This window comes from Thamnophis elegans, chromosome Z, assembly GCF_009769535.1.
Source record: "Thamnophis elegans isolate rThaEle1 chromosome Z, rThaEle1.pri, whole genome shotgun sequence".
Lineage (NCBI taxonomy): Eukaryota > Metazoa > Chordata > Lepidosauria > Squamata > Colubridae > Thamnophis > Thamnophis elegans.
This window is the reverse complement of record NC_045558.1, coordinates 1,989,473-2,005,227: the sequence shown is the minus strand read 5'-3', so window position 1 is coordinate 2,005,227 and position 15,755 is coordinate 1,989,473. Positions and strand designations below refer to the sequence as shown.

General features: G+C 45.9%; 1 protein-coding gene across 1 annotated transcript in view; it reads left to right on the top strand.

Annotated features, from left to right (window-relative positions):
* Positions 1 to 2,220: 2,220 nt before the first annotated feature.
* PTPN23 (protein tyrosine phosphatase non-receptor type 23) overlaps positions 2,221 to 15,755 on the top strand; it is a 31,880-nt gene continuing 18,345 nt past the window's right edge. The window contains exons 1-15 of the mRNA XM_032234807.1: positions 2,221 to 2,438; positions 3,953 to 4,027; positions 4,244 to 4,371; positions 6,619 to 6,695; positions 7,170 to 7,219; positions 8,051 to 8,182; positions 8,768 to 8,848; positions 9,899 to 10,030; positions 10,453 to 10,500; positions 10,936 to 10,992; positions 12,048 to 12,106; positions 12,472 to 12,551; positions 12,983 to 13,097; positions 14,285 to 14,350; positions 15,605 to 15,750. Coding sequence (XP_032090698.1) covers positions 2,355 to 2,438; positions 3,953 to 4,027; positions 4,244 to 4,371; positions 6,619 to 6,695; positions 7,170 to 7,219; positions 8,051 to 8,182; positions 8,768 to 8,848; positions 9,899 to 10,030; positions 10,453 to 10,500; positions 10,936 to 10,992; positions 12,048 to 12,106; positions 12,472 to 12,551; positions 12,983 to 13,097; positions 14,285 to 14,350; positions 15,605 to 15,750 — 1,330 coding nt within the window. The 5' untranslated portion in view covers positions 2,221 to 2,354. The remainder of the gene's footprint in view (positions 2,439 to 3,952; positions 4,028 to 4,243; positions 4,372 to 6,618; positions 6,696 to 7,169; positions 7,220 to 8,050; positions 8,183 to 8,767; positions 8,849 to 9,898; positions 10,031 to 10,452; positions 10,501 to 10,935; positions 10,993 to 12,047; positions 12,107 to 12,471; positions 12,552 to 12,982; positions 13,098 to 14,284; positions 14,351 to 15,604; positions 15,751 to 15,755) is intronic.

Genomic DNA, 15,755 nt, shown 5'->3' with positions numbered 1-15,755 from the left:
GACAGAAAGGGGGCGCTGTTTATAGATAGGGTGAAAACAGAAGGCTTGCACCACCACCTGCTGGTCGTGACCTGTCACTGCAGCCATGCAAGAAAAGAAAAAATAAATCAGTTTTTAAACCCAGGGAGACCTCGAATTACGACCGCAAAATGGGGATCAGGGTTTCCATTGCTAAGCAAGGCAGCTGCTTGATTTTATGAACTGTTTAGCCATGGTTGTAAAGCAAATCCTAGCAATTGTTAAGTGAATCATGTGGACACCAAGGCCAGGAAGGTGACCCTGAACAAGAGACTTGCTGGTTTGCGTCTGAAAGGCGTCTGAAATTGGATCATGGAACCAGGGAGATGTGTGCAGTGTCATAAGAGCGAGGACTGTTCTTTTTATTTAAAAAAAACCACCATGTTTTATTTGCAGTTTTCTTTTCACACCATACATATTTTGTGGACAGTGTATTGATCAAATGGATCAAATCTTTTTTAAACAACGGTAAAAATAATAATAATACAAATAAGTTATGTGTAATCCTAATCTTCCAACTTCAACAATACTATTCTCTTTTTCATTGTATCGTTGTTAATCTATTCCACAGCATAATTGTGTTATCATTTAACTCCTTCAGTTAAAACATGAGTAAAACATTTTTCATTTCCAAGTTTTTTCCCCCAGCCACTGGTAAAACAAGTCCCATATCTTATATAAAATTGCTCGTCCTCTTGATCTCTAATTCCAAGTGTCAATTTACTCATTTCAGCACAGTCCGTTATTTTTTGAATAACTTCTTCCTGTTTTGCTATTTGATACATCTATGAATTGAATACTTTAGAATTTTTTGCTTTAAAAAGGATAAGGGTAACAATGATTTTATGTATACTTAATAGAGGATTGGTGATATAATGTATAACCTTAAGAACATATTACAATGATATCTTGTTGTTGATAAATAATTTTAATAAGGGAATAATTAAAAATTGGTATATATATGTAGCGACTATTTAGAATATTTTGCTGAAAAATGAATAAGATTTCTGTTTGAATGTATGAGGTACAAGGATAACAATGAACATAAGCATACCTGATACTTGATTGGTGGAATTATGCATAGTTGAAAATAGTGATATATAAATATAAATGGTTGGTAAAAAAAAAATCTTTTCTTTCACATGGGGATTATATAAAGGTATACTGTTATCAAATAGACAATCAAGAATGTAAGGGAATTATGATTTATTGGGAAAAAAATAATTCTAATCGTAATTGAACATATACTGTACAATGAAAGTGAGGTATTTAATTATACTAGATGAAAAAGCTGTGATGGTAAATGTTATTCGAGAATATGGATGTAAAAACACCTGTAACCAAATGACATGCTATATGTGATGATGGTTTTTTGTGTGTGTGTGTATATGTTGTCTGTGTAATAAAAATAAAAAATTATATTAAAAAAACAATACTATTCTCTTTGTAATTATCATTTCCCCCATTAATTCATTTAAACATAGATAACCTTTCTTTACGCCATTTGTTTGTTATTCCCCTACTAAATTACTAATATTTAATATTTTAAGAATTACTCATTATTCCACCATAACTTCAATATTCCAAATGTGTGGGATTACTAATGAAGCCAAATATTAACAACATTTAATCAATCCCGGCCGAGGACTGTTGTAAGTCATTGTTTTCAGGGATGTCATCTCTTGGATCAATTGCTAAATGAATGGTTGGCTGGGGAATTCTGGGAGTTGAAGTCCACCCATCTTAAAGCATGCTTCTCTTCCATTTTTCTCTCCCTCTCTTCCTACACTCCTTCCTTCCTCCTCTCCCTCCCTTCTCCTTCTGCTCTCCCCTCTTTTCTTTCCTCCCTCCCTCCTCTCCCATTCCCTTCTTGTCTCCCTCTTTTCCTTCCTTCCTCCTTCTCTTCCTCCTCTCACTCCCCTCCCATTCCCTCCCTTCCCTTCTTCTGTCTCTTTTCCTTCCTTCTTTCCCTCCCTCCCTCGCCTCCCCTTCTTCTCTTCCTTCCTCCCCTCCCATTCCCTTCCTTCCCTTCTTCTGTCCATCTTTTCCTCCCTCCCTCCCCTTCCCTTCTTCTCTCCCTCTCTTTTCCTTCCTTCCTTCCCTTCTGCCTCATAGCTCAACCCGCCCTACTGCGCCTGCGCCCTCCCACTCCCAGTGGAACTACCCCACCCGGCGGGCATTGCGGGCGAGTGCGCCTGCGCGTGGGCGTGTCTCCTCCTTCGGCCCGACTCGTCCGCCGCTCGGCTGTTTCCGGAGAGGCCTGTTTGCCGTAGCCGCCTTCTCGGCCTGGCCGACTTGCGAGGTCGGGTTTGGGGAGCCGGGAGGCGGCCGGCGAGATGGAGGCCGTGCCCCGCATGCCCATGATCTGGCTGGACCTCAAGGAGGCCGCCGAGTTCAGCTTCCAGTCGGCCGTCAAGAAGGTGAGGCCTGCTCGGCGCTGAGGGGAAGGGGGGCGGGGCGTGTGTCCGTGTGTGGGTGGCTATAATTACCTCAGGATCCCCTTTTTTCCCCTCTCTTTTTCGCTCCCAAACGCCCTCGGCCCTTTTCTGGGGGGTCCTCCGACACCCCCCGCACTTCGGCCTCCTCTCCCCGACAAACGGCGGCTTCGGATTTCGGGGTCCGGCCTCCTTCGCCAACCGGGCGCCCGCGGGCCACAGGAGGGTGGGGGTGGGAAAGGGAGGGGTCGCCCAGCCACCCTCCCCCCTCTGGTTCAAGGGGCAGTTTAGGAGCTGGGGGAGGGGTTAGATTGTCGGACCCCGCCCTTTTCCTGGAAGAGGACCCATCAGCCACAGCCTGGGAAAGGGGAGGGGTTGAAGATGGCCTTGGAGGCCTTCCTGGTTTTAGGGGGTCTGGAATCCCCCTAGGAATGAGGGCATCAGACCCACCCGCCCCTCTTTTTCCTGGGTTTCCCAAAGGAGTACATAAGGGGAAAGGACCCATCAGCCACGGCCTGGGAGAGGGGGTGGTGCAGCTGGTCTTGGAGGTCTTAGGGGGAGTTTGGGGGGGACTTTAATCCCCCTGGAATGAGGGCGTGATTCCCTCCCCCACCCCACCCTTTTCCTGGGATGCCCAAAGGGGAGAGGACCCATCAGCCACAGCCTGGGGGAGGGGGGCGTTGCAGCTGGTCTTGTAGGCTGTCTGGTTTTAAGGGAAGAAGCAAAGGCCAAAGACCCCTTCCCAACCCCACCCCCTTTTTTTCTGGATGCTCAAAAGGAATAGGACCCATCAGCCACAGCCTGGGGGGGGGTGCAGCTGGTCTTGGAGGTCTTAGGGGGAGTTTGGGGGGGGCTGCAATCCCCCTGGAATGAGGACATGATTTCCTCCCCCACCCCACCCTTTTCCTGAGATGCCCAAAGGGGAGAGGATCCATAAGCCACAGCCTGATGAGTGCAGCTAGTCTGGGAAGCATGGTCCTTGACCCTCTATCCTTTCCTTGGAATTTAATATTGGGGCGTCGCGTGGAGGTCCTTGGTGTAAAGGTAGCCCTCGACTTAAGACCACCATGGAGGCCAATGTTACTATCGTGAGACATTTGTGAAGTGTGTTTTGCCCCCGTATTACAACCTTTCTTTCCACAGCCATTAAGTGAATCGCTGCAGCTCAGTTACTCACACAGTTGTTAAGTGAATCTGGCTTCCACATTGACTTTTGCCCGTTGGACAGTCGCAAAAAGAGATCATGTGATCCTCAGGATTCTCCGACTGCCATAAATTAATTTCTGAATTAATATTTTATTATATTAATTATAATATACGTATGTGTGTATAATAGGGAAGTTGATATGAAGCTGATACCCATTTCAAAAATTAATATTTTAATATCGCACACACACAATAGGGAGGTTGATATAAAAGACCTCCACCCATTTCAGAATGAATATATTCATACTTTATATATATAGATATATTTATTTTTTATTTCTATTCCTTGCCAGTTTGTGCTGAAGAACTACGGAGAGAATCCGGAAGATTATAACGAGGAGCTGAAGAAACTTGAACAGCTCCGGCAGGTGAGGTTCCCCTGTTTTGCCAGATGGTCAGGAAATGCCAGATGGAGAAAAGGGTCTCCCCATTATTTCAGGAAAGTCTTGGTAGGACACGTCCCTTGTCTCCAACGCAACTTAATGTTGTGATCCGCTATGTCTGGCCTTCGCAAAATCTCTTCCTCCAGCTTTGACGAAGCATCTTGTTGGTGACGATGTTGTAAACCCGATTTTTCTCCGCAGAACGCTGTCAACGTGCCGAGGGATTTCGAAGGATGCAGCATTTTACGGAAATACCTGGGCCAACTTCACTACCTCCAGAGCCGAATTCCGATGGGTGCCGAACAAGAGGCGTCGGTCCCCATCACTTGGTAAGGAAGGAGGGTAACGGGAGCATGGGGCTCCTTCCCACATTCTCCCCCCCCCAATAAATCCCTCGGCGGGGTCTCGAGGCAAGATAATATGGTTTTTCCTGCATGATAAGTCATTTAGAGTTGCGCGCTGGCGAGATAGGCAGCATATAAATTGAATAAAGAAATAAAGAAGAGATTGGACCAAGACGAATCGAGGCTTTAAGGAGGTGGGGAAGATAATGCTGTTCTAGTACAGAATAACAGAGTTGGAGGGGACCTTGTAGGTGATCTAGTCCAACTCCCTCTCAAGCAGGAGACCCTACACCATTTCTGACACATGACAGTCCAGTCTCTTCTTGAAAGCCTCCAGTGATGTAGCCCCAACAACTTCCAAAAGCAACTTCTGTTCCCCTGGTTGATTGTACTCCCTATCAGAAAATTTCTACTTATTTCCAGGTTGAATCTCTCCTTGGTCAGTTTCCACCCATTGTTCCTTGTCTGGCCTTCTGGTGCTTTGGAAAATAGTTGACCCCCCTCCTCTCTGTGACAGCCCCTCTAATATTGGAAGATGCTCTCCTGTCTCCCCTGGTCCTTCTCTTCCCTAGAGTAGCCATGCCCAGTTCTTGTAACCGTTCTCTGCACTCTTTCTAGAGACTCTACATCTTTTTTATAGTGTGACCAAAACTGGATGCATTATTTTAGGTGTGGTCTTAATAGGGCTTTATAGAGTAATATCAGTACCTCCCTTGATCTTGATTGCATCCCTCTCTTAATGCAGTTTAGGATTGCGGTGGCTTTTTGGCCTGCCGCCAGACACGGCCGGCTCCTATTTAGCTGGTTGTCCACTAAGACTCCAAGATCCCCCTCACAGTCACTGCTATTAAGCCTGGTCTCACCCAGTTTATAGATATACTTTTGGTTTTTCTTACCTAAGTGTAGGACTTTACTTTTCTCTACATTGAACTTCATTTTGTTAGATAGGGCCCAGTGTTCAAGTCTGTCGAGATCCCTCTGGATCTTGAGCCTATCATCTAGAGTGTTAGCTATCCCTGCCAGCTTAGTATCACCTGCAAATTTGGTGAGTTCTCTTTCTATTCCCTCATCTAAGTCATTTACAAAGATATTGAAGAGTACTGAACCTTGTGGTACCGCAGTGCTTACTTTCCTCCATGTAGACTTGGACCCATTAAGGAGTAATCGTTGAGTACGGTTTGTCAGCCAGTTGCGAATCCATCTGATGGTGAAGCTGTCTATCCCTAGTACGAGGCATGCTTGAATTTTCTTCCCCAAATCCTCTGGCTGGACACCCAGTTTACTAATTTATTTTATGGAAGACCATATTTGTAGCTCCGGATTTCCTCAGTGCTCTCTGAGCTGAGTGGTTTTTCTTGGAGACGTTTCATGATCAATTAGGTAACATCCTAAGTTTGAGGAGAAGGATTCTGGGGGCTCTTAGTGCTCTCTGAATTTAGTGGTTTTCTTAAAGACGTTTCATGACCCAACTAAGTAACTTCTTTAGTGCTCGCAGGGAGTGGGGTTTGCAGGGAGGAGAAAAAGAACTGTTGGGTCCTTGGTGTTCTCTGACCTGGGACTTGGTGTTCTCTGTTCCTGCAGACATTTTGTGACCTGGCTGGCTAACGTCATCAATGCTAGAAGGAAGTGGGGGAATTTGCTGTCTGTTTAAATGCAGTTGCCTGTCCTGGAAGTGTTGGTGGGACTGTGGTTGGTTTTTTTGTTCCCCCCCCCCACTTGTAGCTCCTTGATCACAATATTATTTTCCTCCAGTTTGTTTGTCTGGTGTTTATCCCTGCTTATCTGCATTTCCTCATTCTGAAGGGTCCTTGGTGCCCCCTCACTGGGCGGTTTTCTTGTGGATGTTTTATGACCCAGCTAGGGAACATCGTCAATCATAGAAGTGATTGGTGTTTGCTTTCTTGTTTATGTATGAGTGGTTGCCCTGCCAGTGTTGCTGGGAATGTGATATTTCCCCCGCCCTTGATAGTTCCTTGATCACAATTTTGTTTTCCTCCCTGATTTATTTGTCTGGTGTCAATCCCTGCTTCTCTGGGTTTCTCATTCTTTGGGGTCCTTGGGGGCTCTCTGAGCTTGCTGCTTCTCTTGCCAGTGTGTCATTACGAATCCCGCAGTCCTGACGCGATTCCGGCTTCACCTAGCTCACTGGCGATGGTATGTTCTCTGGCCACGAAACATGGGCTGGAATCTTTTGCGGCGCAATTGACAGATTCATCTTTGTCTTGGTTTCAGGACTGAGATCTTCTCCGGCAAAGCTGTTACTCATGAAGATATCAAATACGAGCAGGCCTGCGTCCTCTACAATCTGGGTAAGGAAGCCCCTCCAAATTTAGGGGTCGAAGGAGGGGAGATTCCTCAAGCTGGTTTGGTGTCTCCAAACCATGATTGTTGCAAACTTTTTTCCCCCTGGTCTTGCGTGTGACACCACCCGTCTCTAAAATCACCTGTTGTTCTGGATGATTTGTCTGGTGTTAATTCCTGCTTATCTGTGTTTTCTCAATTCAATGGTTTAATTGGTGTTCTCTGAGCTGGGTTGTTTTCATGCATGATGCAACTAAGAAATGTCATCAGTGCTAGAAGGGGAGGGTTTTTTGAAATGAGCAAGAGGAGGGGGAGGGGTGAAAAACGGTCATCAATCACTTTTTTTTCAGTGCTGTTGTAACTTTGGTCCCTAAATGAACAGTTGTTAGTCGAGGACGGTCTGCGAACCATGAAATTGCAATGCCAGCCACTTCAACCGAGCGACACCCAATTTTGATCGTTTCTCTTGTCTTCCCTCCCAGGAGCCTTGCACTCCATGCTGGGAGCCATGGACAAACGGGTCTCTGAAGAGGTAAGGATACGACGTAGTGGCTTCCCTTGTGACGCTTTGGGTGTGTGTGTGTGTGTTTTAGGGTACTGTTGTCTGCTTGATCGTTTGGGCTTAATCCCTGTTTATCTGAGTTTCTCTTTCTGTGGAGTCCTCGGTATTCTTGGAGCTGGGTTGTTCGCTTGCAGGCCTCTCATGACCCCACTAGGTAACATAATCAGTGCTACAAGGAAGGGGGGGGAGTTTGGTCTCTCTTTATATACAGCTGCTTGCTCTGGTAGTGTTGATGAGAATGTGGTGTTCCCCCCCCCCCTCCCTTGGTTGTTCGTTGTTCTTTGACTGGGGCATTGTCTGATTTATTTTTTGTCTAGCATTAATTCCTGCTTATCTGGGTTTCTCTTTCTGTGGGGTCCTTGGTGCTCTCAGAGCTTGGCGGTCCTCTGGCAGACGTTTCATGACCCAACTAGGGAATATCATCAATGCTAGAAGATAGAACCTCGTTGCTTCTAGCACTGAATATGTTCAGTAGTTGGCTCAGGAATGGCTCAAGAAAATTACCAAGCTCAGAGACCACTAAGGACTGTTCAGTATTATTATTCCTCCTCCTCCTCCTCCTCCTCCTCCTCCTCCTCCTCTCCACAAACCTCCCTCCCTTCTCACTCTGATGAAGTTCCCTAGTTGAGTCGGGAGACATCTGCAAGAAAACCCCCAAGGTTGCAGAGCACCCAGGACTCCTCCTTTCAACCCCGATTGCACAAATATTCTCCTTTATTGGTGTCTGTAGAGTCCTCCTCCTTGGGTGTATAACTTCTCCCAAATCTGTCTTGTTTTTGTGTGTGTGTGTCTGTGTTTTAGGGCATGAAAGTCTCCTGCACCCATTTCCAGTGTGCGGCTGGCGCCTTCACATACCTTCGGGACCACTTCCCCCATTCCTACAGCGTGGACATGAGTCACCAGATCCTGAACCTCAACATTAACCTCATGCTGGTAAGAAAGAGTCAGGATCGCGACTCCGATGCCCATCCTCCATCAGCTTTGCAGATGGGAATATAAAATTTCCTGCTGTTACTTTGAACCACCCAAGTCATTATGGCCATTCCTTCCTACGTTTCTTCCTCTGGCCGTTAAATGAGTGAGGGCTCCTGCCAGTGGTGAAATTCAATTTTTTTTTTACTACCGGTTGGGTGGGCGTGGCTTGGTGGGCATGGCAGGGGAAGGATACTGCAAAATCCCCATTCCCTCCCCACTCTGGGGCCAGCCAGAAGTGGCATTTGCCGGTTTTCCTAACTACTCAAAATTCCCACTACGGATTCTCCAGAACCTGTGAGAACCTGCTGGATTTCGAGGGCTTATCTGAATGGTTTCCTTGGCAGCCTCTTCCCCTCTTCCCCCAAGGCCATTCCCACAGTCCAGTGCAAATGATTTGGAAGGCCATAGGACACCAGAGCTTCTGTTTATCTCCCAGGGGCTTGGGAGGGGGGGGAGAAGGTGTGACCTGATGATCAGCAGCTCCTCAGATCTCAGGTCCGAATCAGGTGCACTCCCAACGCCGTGTCCTCCCTTTCTGTCAAGGGTCAAGCTCAGGAATGTCTCCTGGAGAAATCCATGCTGGACAACCGGAAGAGCTTCCTGGTGGCTAGGATCAGTGCCCAGGTGAGTCTCTGGGGAGCCTTGGAAGCCTCATCTCTCAGCCCTGAAAGTGGGGGGAAGGAACGACCCCCTGGGCTAATCTGGTTTGGTTTGGTTTAAATTTAGTTTAGTTTAGTTTTATTTGTTATTTTATACTTTATTATTTTATACTTTATTATATTTTTATTATTTTATATTTTATTATATATTTTATAATTTTTATTATTTTATATTTTATAATTTTATATTTTATTATGTTATTATTTATTGTTTTATTTATTTTATATAATTTCATTCTTTTATTTTTATTAAATTTTTATTTTATTCTATTTTATTGTTTATTTCTATTTCATTTCATTGTTGGTTTTTCTATTTTTTCTTATTTTTTATTCCATTTTTATTTTATTGTTTTGATTTGATTGATTTGATTTGATTTTATTACATTTATATGCCGCCCTTTTCCCCAAGGAGGACTCAGGGCGGCTCACAATTCAAATCAGGGGAGGGGGGGGTACAGACAAGAAATAAAAAAGACGGAACATAACAATACATAATTTAAAAAACACACAGCAGTCATACCATTCGAGGCGGTGGGCAACAGCTCTCCATTTTTTCTCCATTTTATTTTATTTTTTGTTTTCTTTCATTTTATTTTATCTTTATTTCATTTTTTATTTTACTTATTTTTTATTTTTTATTAATTTATTTCAATTTATTAATTTTTATAGTGTTTTTTCTTTTATTTCTTTGATTATATTTTTATTTTTTCTTATATGATTTTATTTATTTATTTATTGTTTTTTTACTTTACTTATATATATATATTCCATGTTTAGTACTGTAATTTTATACATAAGTCAAACAGGAGAACATGCCTAACTCCTCCTTCCTCTGGTTTTCCTTTCAACAACAACCCTGTGAGGTGGGTGGGATTGAAAAAGAAGGACTGGCCCAGAGTCACCCATCTGGCTTTCCTGCCTCAGGCGGGATTGGAATTCCCAGTCTCCTGGTGACTGGCTGGAAGTCCCTCTGCCGTCTTTCATGTTTGAAGCAGGATTTGAACTCTCTCCCAAGGTGGTGGATTACTACAAAGAGGCCTGCCGTGCTTTGGAGAACTCTGACACGGCCTCCCTGCTGGGAAAAATCCAGAAAGACTGGAAGAAACTTGTGCAGATGAAGATCTATTATTTTGCTGCTGTGGCCCACGTGAGTATTTAGTGTTTATACAACCCTCTTGCATCGAGACTCCCCATTGGCTGCATCTCCTCCGACCGCTTCGTACTTTTGCAACCTCTAAAGCAGGGTTTTCCCACCTCAGACGCGGGTGGACTTCAACTCCCAGAATTCAGTGTATTGGGGATGCACTTAAGATGTCTTTCTTCCTTTTTTCCTTCCCTTTTTCATCCTTCCTCCCTCCCCGTCTTTCCTTCCTCCTCCTCTTTTTTCTGCTTCCTTTTTTTCCTTTCTTCCCCCCTCTTTCCCTTCCTTTTTTTCTACTTCCTTTAACCCTCCCTCTTCTCTCTCTCTTCCTTCCCTTCTTCCTTTTTCCACCTCCCTCCCTCCCTGTTTTATCTCTTCCCTCCCTTTCCTCCTTCTCTTTTCCATCCTCCCTCGCTCCCTCCCCACAGTTACACATGGGAAAACAGGCAGAGGAGCAGCAGAAGTATGGTGAGCGGGTAAGTTGGCCAGACCCTTCCCCAAAATCTAATCCCTTGGGCTGGTGGATGGGGGGGGGGGTCTCCTGGCTTTGATTGACAGCTCCAGTGGGCGGGTCCTTCAACCCTCTCTGCCGTGAAACTTGTGGGGAACCGTCAATCATGGCTTTCTGACCAGTTACAAAATAGGGGTGAAATTCATTTAACCCATGTCTCGCTCAGCAACGGAAAATTGGGGCCCGATGGTGGTAAGTCGAGGACTTCCTGACCAGTTGGAAAAACATAGCGCCCAAGGCCACCGCCATGCGGGTGTTGGATCTTCTCTTTCCAGCAGGCCCCCTGAGCAGAGAGACACCCCCCCCAAAAAAAACCTGGTTTGAAAAAACAAACCTGGTTTGAAAAAACAAACCTGGTTTGGAAAAAAACCAGCTGATCGAATCCCTGATCTCTTTGCAGGTCACCTACTTCCAGAGCGCCTTGGATAAACTCAACGAAGCCATCCGATTGGCCAAGGTAAGGCTTCCTTCCTTCTTCCTTGCGCCCTCCCTCCCTTCTCCCCACTTTCCCCCTGGTGTGTATTTGTGTGTTTGGGTGTAATGTCAAAATTTGGGGTTTTTAAATTGAGCTGCTTCATTCTGAACGATCGGATGATCAATTTAATTATGAGGGAATAAATGGAGCTCCATGGGAGGATGGGGTTCTTTGGCCTCCCCCAGGAATCTCCTTGCGGTGTCTTTGCTGAGATTTCATGACCCAAGTAGGGATCAGCATCAGTCATTAGAACGGAGGAAGAGGAGGGGGAGGAGGAAAGATGACACAGGCCAGAAGGGAGAGGGGCTTGTGGAGAGGAGGAGAAAAAAGATTGTGGGGTGCTTGGGGCTCTCTAAACTTGCAGTGGTTTTCTTGCAATAGCAATAGCAGTTAGGCTTATATACCGCTTCATAGGGCTTTCAGCCCTCTCTAAGCTGTTTACGGAGTCAGCATATCGCCCCTCACATTCTCATTTCACCCACCTCGGAAGGATGGAAGGCTGAGTCAACCCTGAGCTGGTGAGATTTGAACAGCCGAACTGCAGAACTGCAGTCGCCTGAAGTAGCCTGCAGTGCTGCACTCTAACCACTGCGCCAACTCGGCTCTTGCAGATGTTTTAGTACCCAATTAGGTGACACCATCAGTGCTAAAGATGTTACCTAGCTGGGTAACAAAGCGTTGGCAGAGAGATAAATATCTTTGGATTTATAAATTTGCGGATATCTCTCAATTGATCTGTAATAAACGTCTAGGATAAATGTCTTTGGGTTTATCCGTGATGGAGAGCTCTGAATTGACCTATTGATGCATATCTTAGAATTTAACTTTGATGAATATGTAAATACATATGTGTTTGTGTATCTGTCTGTGTGTGCGCACACGCATACACACACACACACTACAATTGTAGAAATCAACCACTAAAGTTGTGTTAAGATCTCCAGCAGATAGGATGAGGTAGATGTATAAAGTTTTTATCCCTATCCATAAAATAAAATGCAGAATTTAAAACATTTCCAACCGTCCGTCTCTTGCAGGGCCAGCCCGAAACTGTTCAGGAGGCTCTGAGATTCACCATGGATGTCATCGGAGGGAAGTGAGTGGCTGCTGGGGGAGGAGGGGGTCACCCCATTTTTGTACTTCCCCCCCCATGCAACCCCCCTCCCTTCTAAGTACAGGTAGTGCTCGGCTTCGTTTAGTGACCGTTCAAAGTTACAACATCCCTGAAATAAGTGACTTTTGCATGTTTTCCTCACAACCCTTGCCACGTCCCAGTGGTTATGTGATTGAAATTCTGATGCTTGGGTAACTGACTCATATTTATGATGGTCACAGTATCCCGGGGGTCAGGATGAGCCCCTTTTGCAACCTTCTGAAGCCAGATTCACTGGTTCGTTTTTCAAAGGCAGTGATTCACTTAACAACGGTGGCAAGAAAGGGTGACCTCTTCTTCCTTCTTAGGTATAATTCATCCAAAAAAGATAACGACTTTATCTACCACGAGGCCGTCCCCGCGCTGGACACCTTGCAGTCTATTAAAGGTAGTGAGGGGTGGGTTGCTTTAAGAGGAGAGGACTTCAGCTCCCAGAATCCTTCTTTAAGATGGGTGGAATTCAGGGCTGGTTCGCAGGCTGACCCCTCCCCACTATTAACGGGGGTCTCACCACCGTCCAGGCCTTCCGCATAGCCCTTAAGACCTGGCTAGCCTGGGGACAAAGATAGCCGCCCCTCCCGAATGATGAATGAATGTTGCTCATTATTTTTACTTACGTATGTCTACGTCATTGTTTGTATTCCCCCTTTCCTGATTTTATGTGAGCCGCCCTGAGTCCCCTCAGGGAAAAGGGCGGCCTATAAATGTTATAGGCCTATAAATGTTAATAAATATCTAAATATCTAAATATATCTAAATATCTCGGGTGGGAGTGGGGGCTTATGGGTAATCCCTGTCATTGCCATTCCTTCCCGCCAGGGGCTTCGTTGGTGAAAGCGCTCCCTGTCAACCCCACCGATCCAGCTGTAACTGGCCCTGACATTTTCGCCAAACTGGTGCCAATGGCTGCCCACGAAGCCTCTTCGCTCTACAGGTAGGCAGGTGAAGCGGACCAGAGCGGAACCCCTTTCTATGGGGCAAGGCTGGGGGACCAAGACAGTTAACTCCTATCGGGGTCGGTTGTCTCCAAGGCCGTTGAGGTGATCACCAAAAGGTGGAATTAAGACATGGAAGCGAATCGGGAGCCCAATTGCAGTTTCCGCAAGAGCGGCGTTCTACGTACCAAGGGAAGAGAGTATTTATAGCTGGGGGTTGAACTGGGAGGGTCCTTGGTGCTCTCTGAACTTGTTGGTTTCCTTGTGGACGTCTCGTGACCCAGCTAGGGAATGTCATCAGTGCTAGAAGGGAATGGAGTTTGGAAGGGGGGGGGGATTGAGGAAGGGGAGGGGAAGAAGGAGATGGAGGAGGGGCAGGAGAAGATAGAAGGAGAGGAGTAGGAGGAAGGGAGGATGAGGAGAGAAGGGGAGAAAGGAGAGTAGAAAAAGGAGGAGGAGAGGAGAGAAGGAAAAGGGGAGGAGGAGGATGACGGGGTCCTTGGTGATCTGTGAGCTTGGGGCTTTTCTTGGAGACGTTTCATGACCCAACTAGGGAACATCATCAATGCTAGAAACCACCTTGTTTGACTGATGACGTTCCTAGTTGGATCATGAGATTTCTGCAACGAAACCACCCAGCTCAGAGACTGCCAAGGACCGGCTGGCGTTGAATGTACCACCCGAGAGATCTCCAGAAGTGTCCGCTGATCTGCATTCTTCATCAGCTTCTAGAAGCTTCTCAGGAGGACAGATGGACCACCTGGACGGGAGGTCCATCCTTGAGAAGCGCAGTAGAATCTTGGCTCAGCTCCGGGTTCTGATTTTGTCAGTGGAAGGTCTCAAGGAGGCCCGTCCTTGATGATGATGGAGAAGCTAAGTTGTCTTCTCCATCTGGAAAGATTGTCCACCTCAGGTTTTCCTCCTCCTCCTCTTAATTATTCTAATTCTTCTTCGTTATTTTTTTTAATTCATTCAATTCGTCTAATTCTTTTTTCATTAATTTGTTTAAATTCTTCTTTTTCTACTTTAAATACTTCTGATTATTTCTAATTCTTCGTTCTAATTCTTTTCATTAAATTCTTCTAATTCTTCATTATATTCCTCTAATTCTAATTCTTTTTCTTCCTCCTCCTCCTCCTGTCTAATTCATCTTTGTCGTCTTCTTCACACGGTTTCTGGTCCTCAGCGAGGAGAAAGCCAAGCTGTTGAGGGATGTCATGGCCAAGATCGACGCCAAGAACGAGATTCTCGAGTATGTATGTTTCCATCCCGGGTTGGGGTGGGATGGGGGATCACAAAGCCCATGATGCAGAGTGGGGAAGGAAGAGGAGGGATTCTTGTCTGAGGAGTCTTTTGTCCACTTAGTAACGGTTCAAAGTTACGACGGCACTGAAAAAAGGACCATTTTCCACACAGCGTCTTTGTATCACATCATCCAAATTCACACATTTGACGACCGACTTGTATTTATGATGGTTGCAGCATCCCGGGCTCAAGCCATCCCCTTTTGGTGACCTACCGACGAGGGAAGCCTCCGATTCAGTTAACAACCTTGATGTAGGTGGTCCTCGACGTTACGACCGTCCTGGAGGCCAACATTTCTGGGGCTGTGAGACATTGGTAAAAAGGAGTTTTGCTCCATTTTACGTGCTTTCTGGCTACCGTTGTTAAGTAGATCGCTGCGGTTGATAAGCGAGTTGCCCAGTTGTTAAGCAAATCTGGCTTCCCTGTGTGACCGTCGTAAATATGAATCGGGATCTTAAGCATCTAAATTTTGATGATCCAATGTCGTAAGTGTGAAAATGGTCATAAATTGCTTTTTTCCCTATGCCGTTGACACTTTGAGCAGTCACTAAATGCAAACTGTTGTAAGTCGGGGACCTCCCTCTGCTGATTTAACTGTGAGCAATTCACTTAACGACAGTGGCAAGAAAAGTCATAAAACGGGACAAAATTCTCTTAAGAATTGTCTTGGAAATTTGGGGGCTCGACAACCGTCATGTCGAATACTATCTATGTGTGTTGAGCAAACCCAACAAATTGGGTAAAGTATCCTGAGAACATTCGAGCGACTTCTGACGGGAGGGTGCATAGAGAGAGTTCTCATGTTATGATGGTTCACTTAGTGACGGTTTGAAATTACAATGGTCCAGAAGGGAGAAGGGCCGTATTTCGCCCTTATATCTGTTCTGGTGTCCCCACCTTCCCGTGATCCAAACTCCTGATGCTTGGTAGCGGCTCGCAGTTACAACGATTCAAGTCGGGGGGGAGAGAGCCTGATTCATTTAACGACTGTCATAACTAAAATTTCATGAGCACAGAGAGTTGGTTAAGCACGGAGAGAGAGAGAGAGAGAGAGAGAGAGAGAGAGAGAGAGAGAGAGAGATGCTGTTGTCAAGGGGTGAAAGTTGCTTCTCACCAACATCTCACTTAGCGATGGAACGGCGGTCATAAGTCGAGGAAGGCCCACCCAAAATGTCCTAAACTGAGTTTCGTCCCGTGGCAGGCAGTTCATGGACTCCCTGCAGCTGGACCCTGAGACGGTGGACAATTTGGAGGTGTACGACCACATCCCGCCCGTCTTGATGGAGAAATGCGCGGCACTCAGCGTACGCCCAGAGACCGTGAAAAACCTGGTCCAATCTATGCAAGGTAAG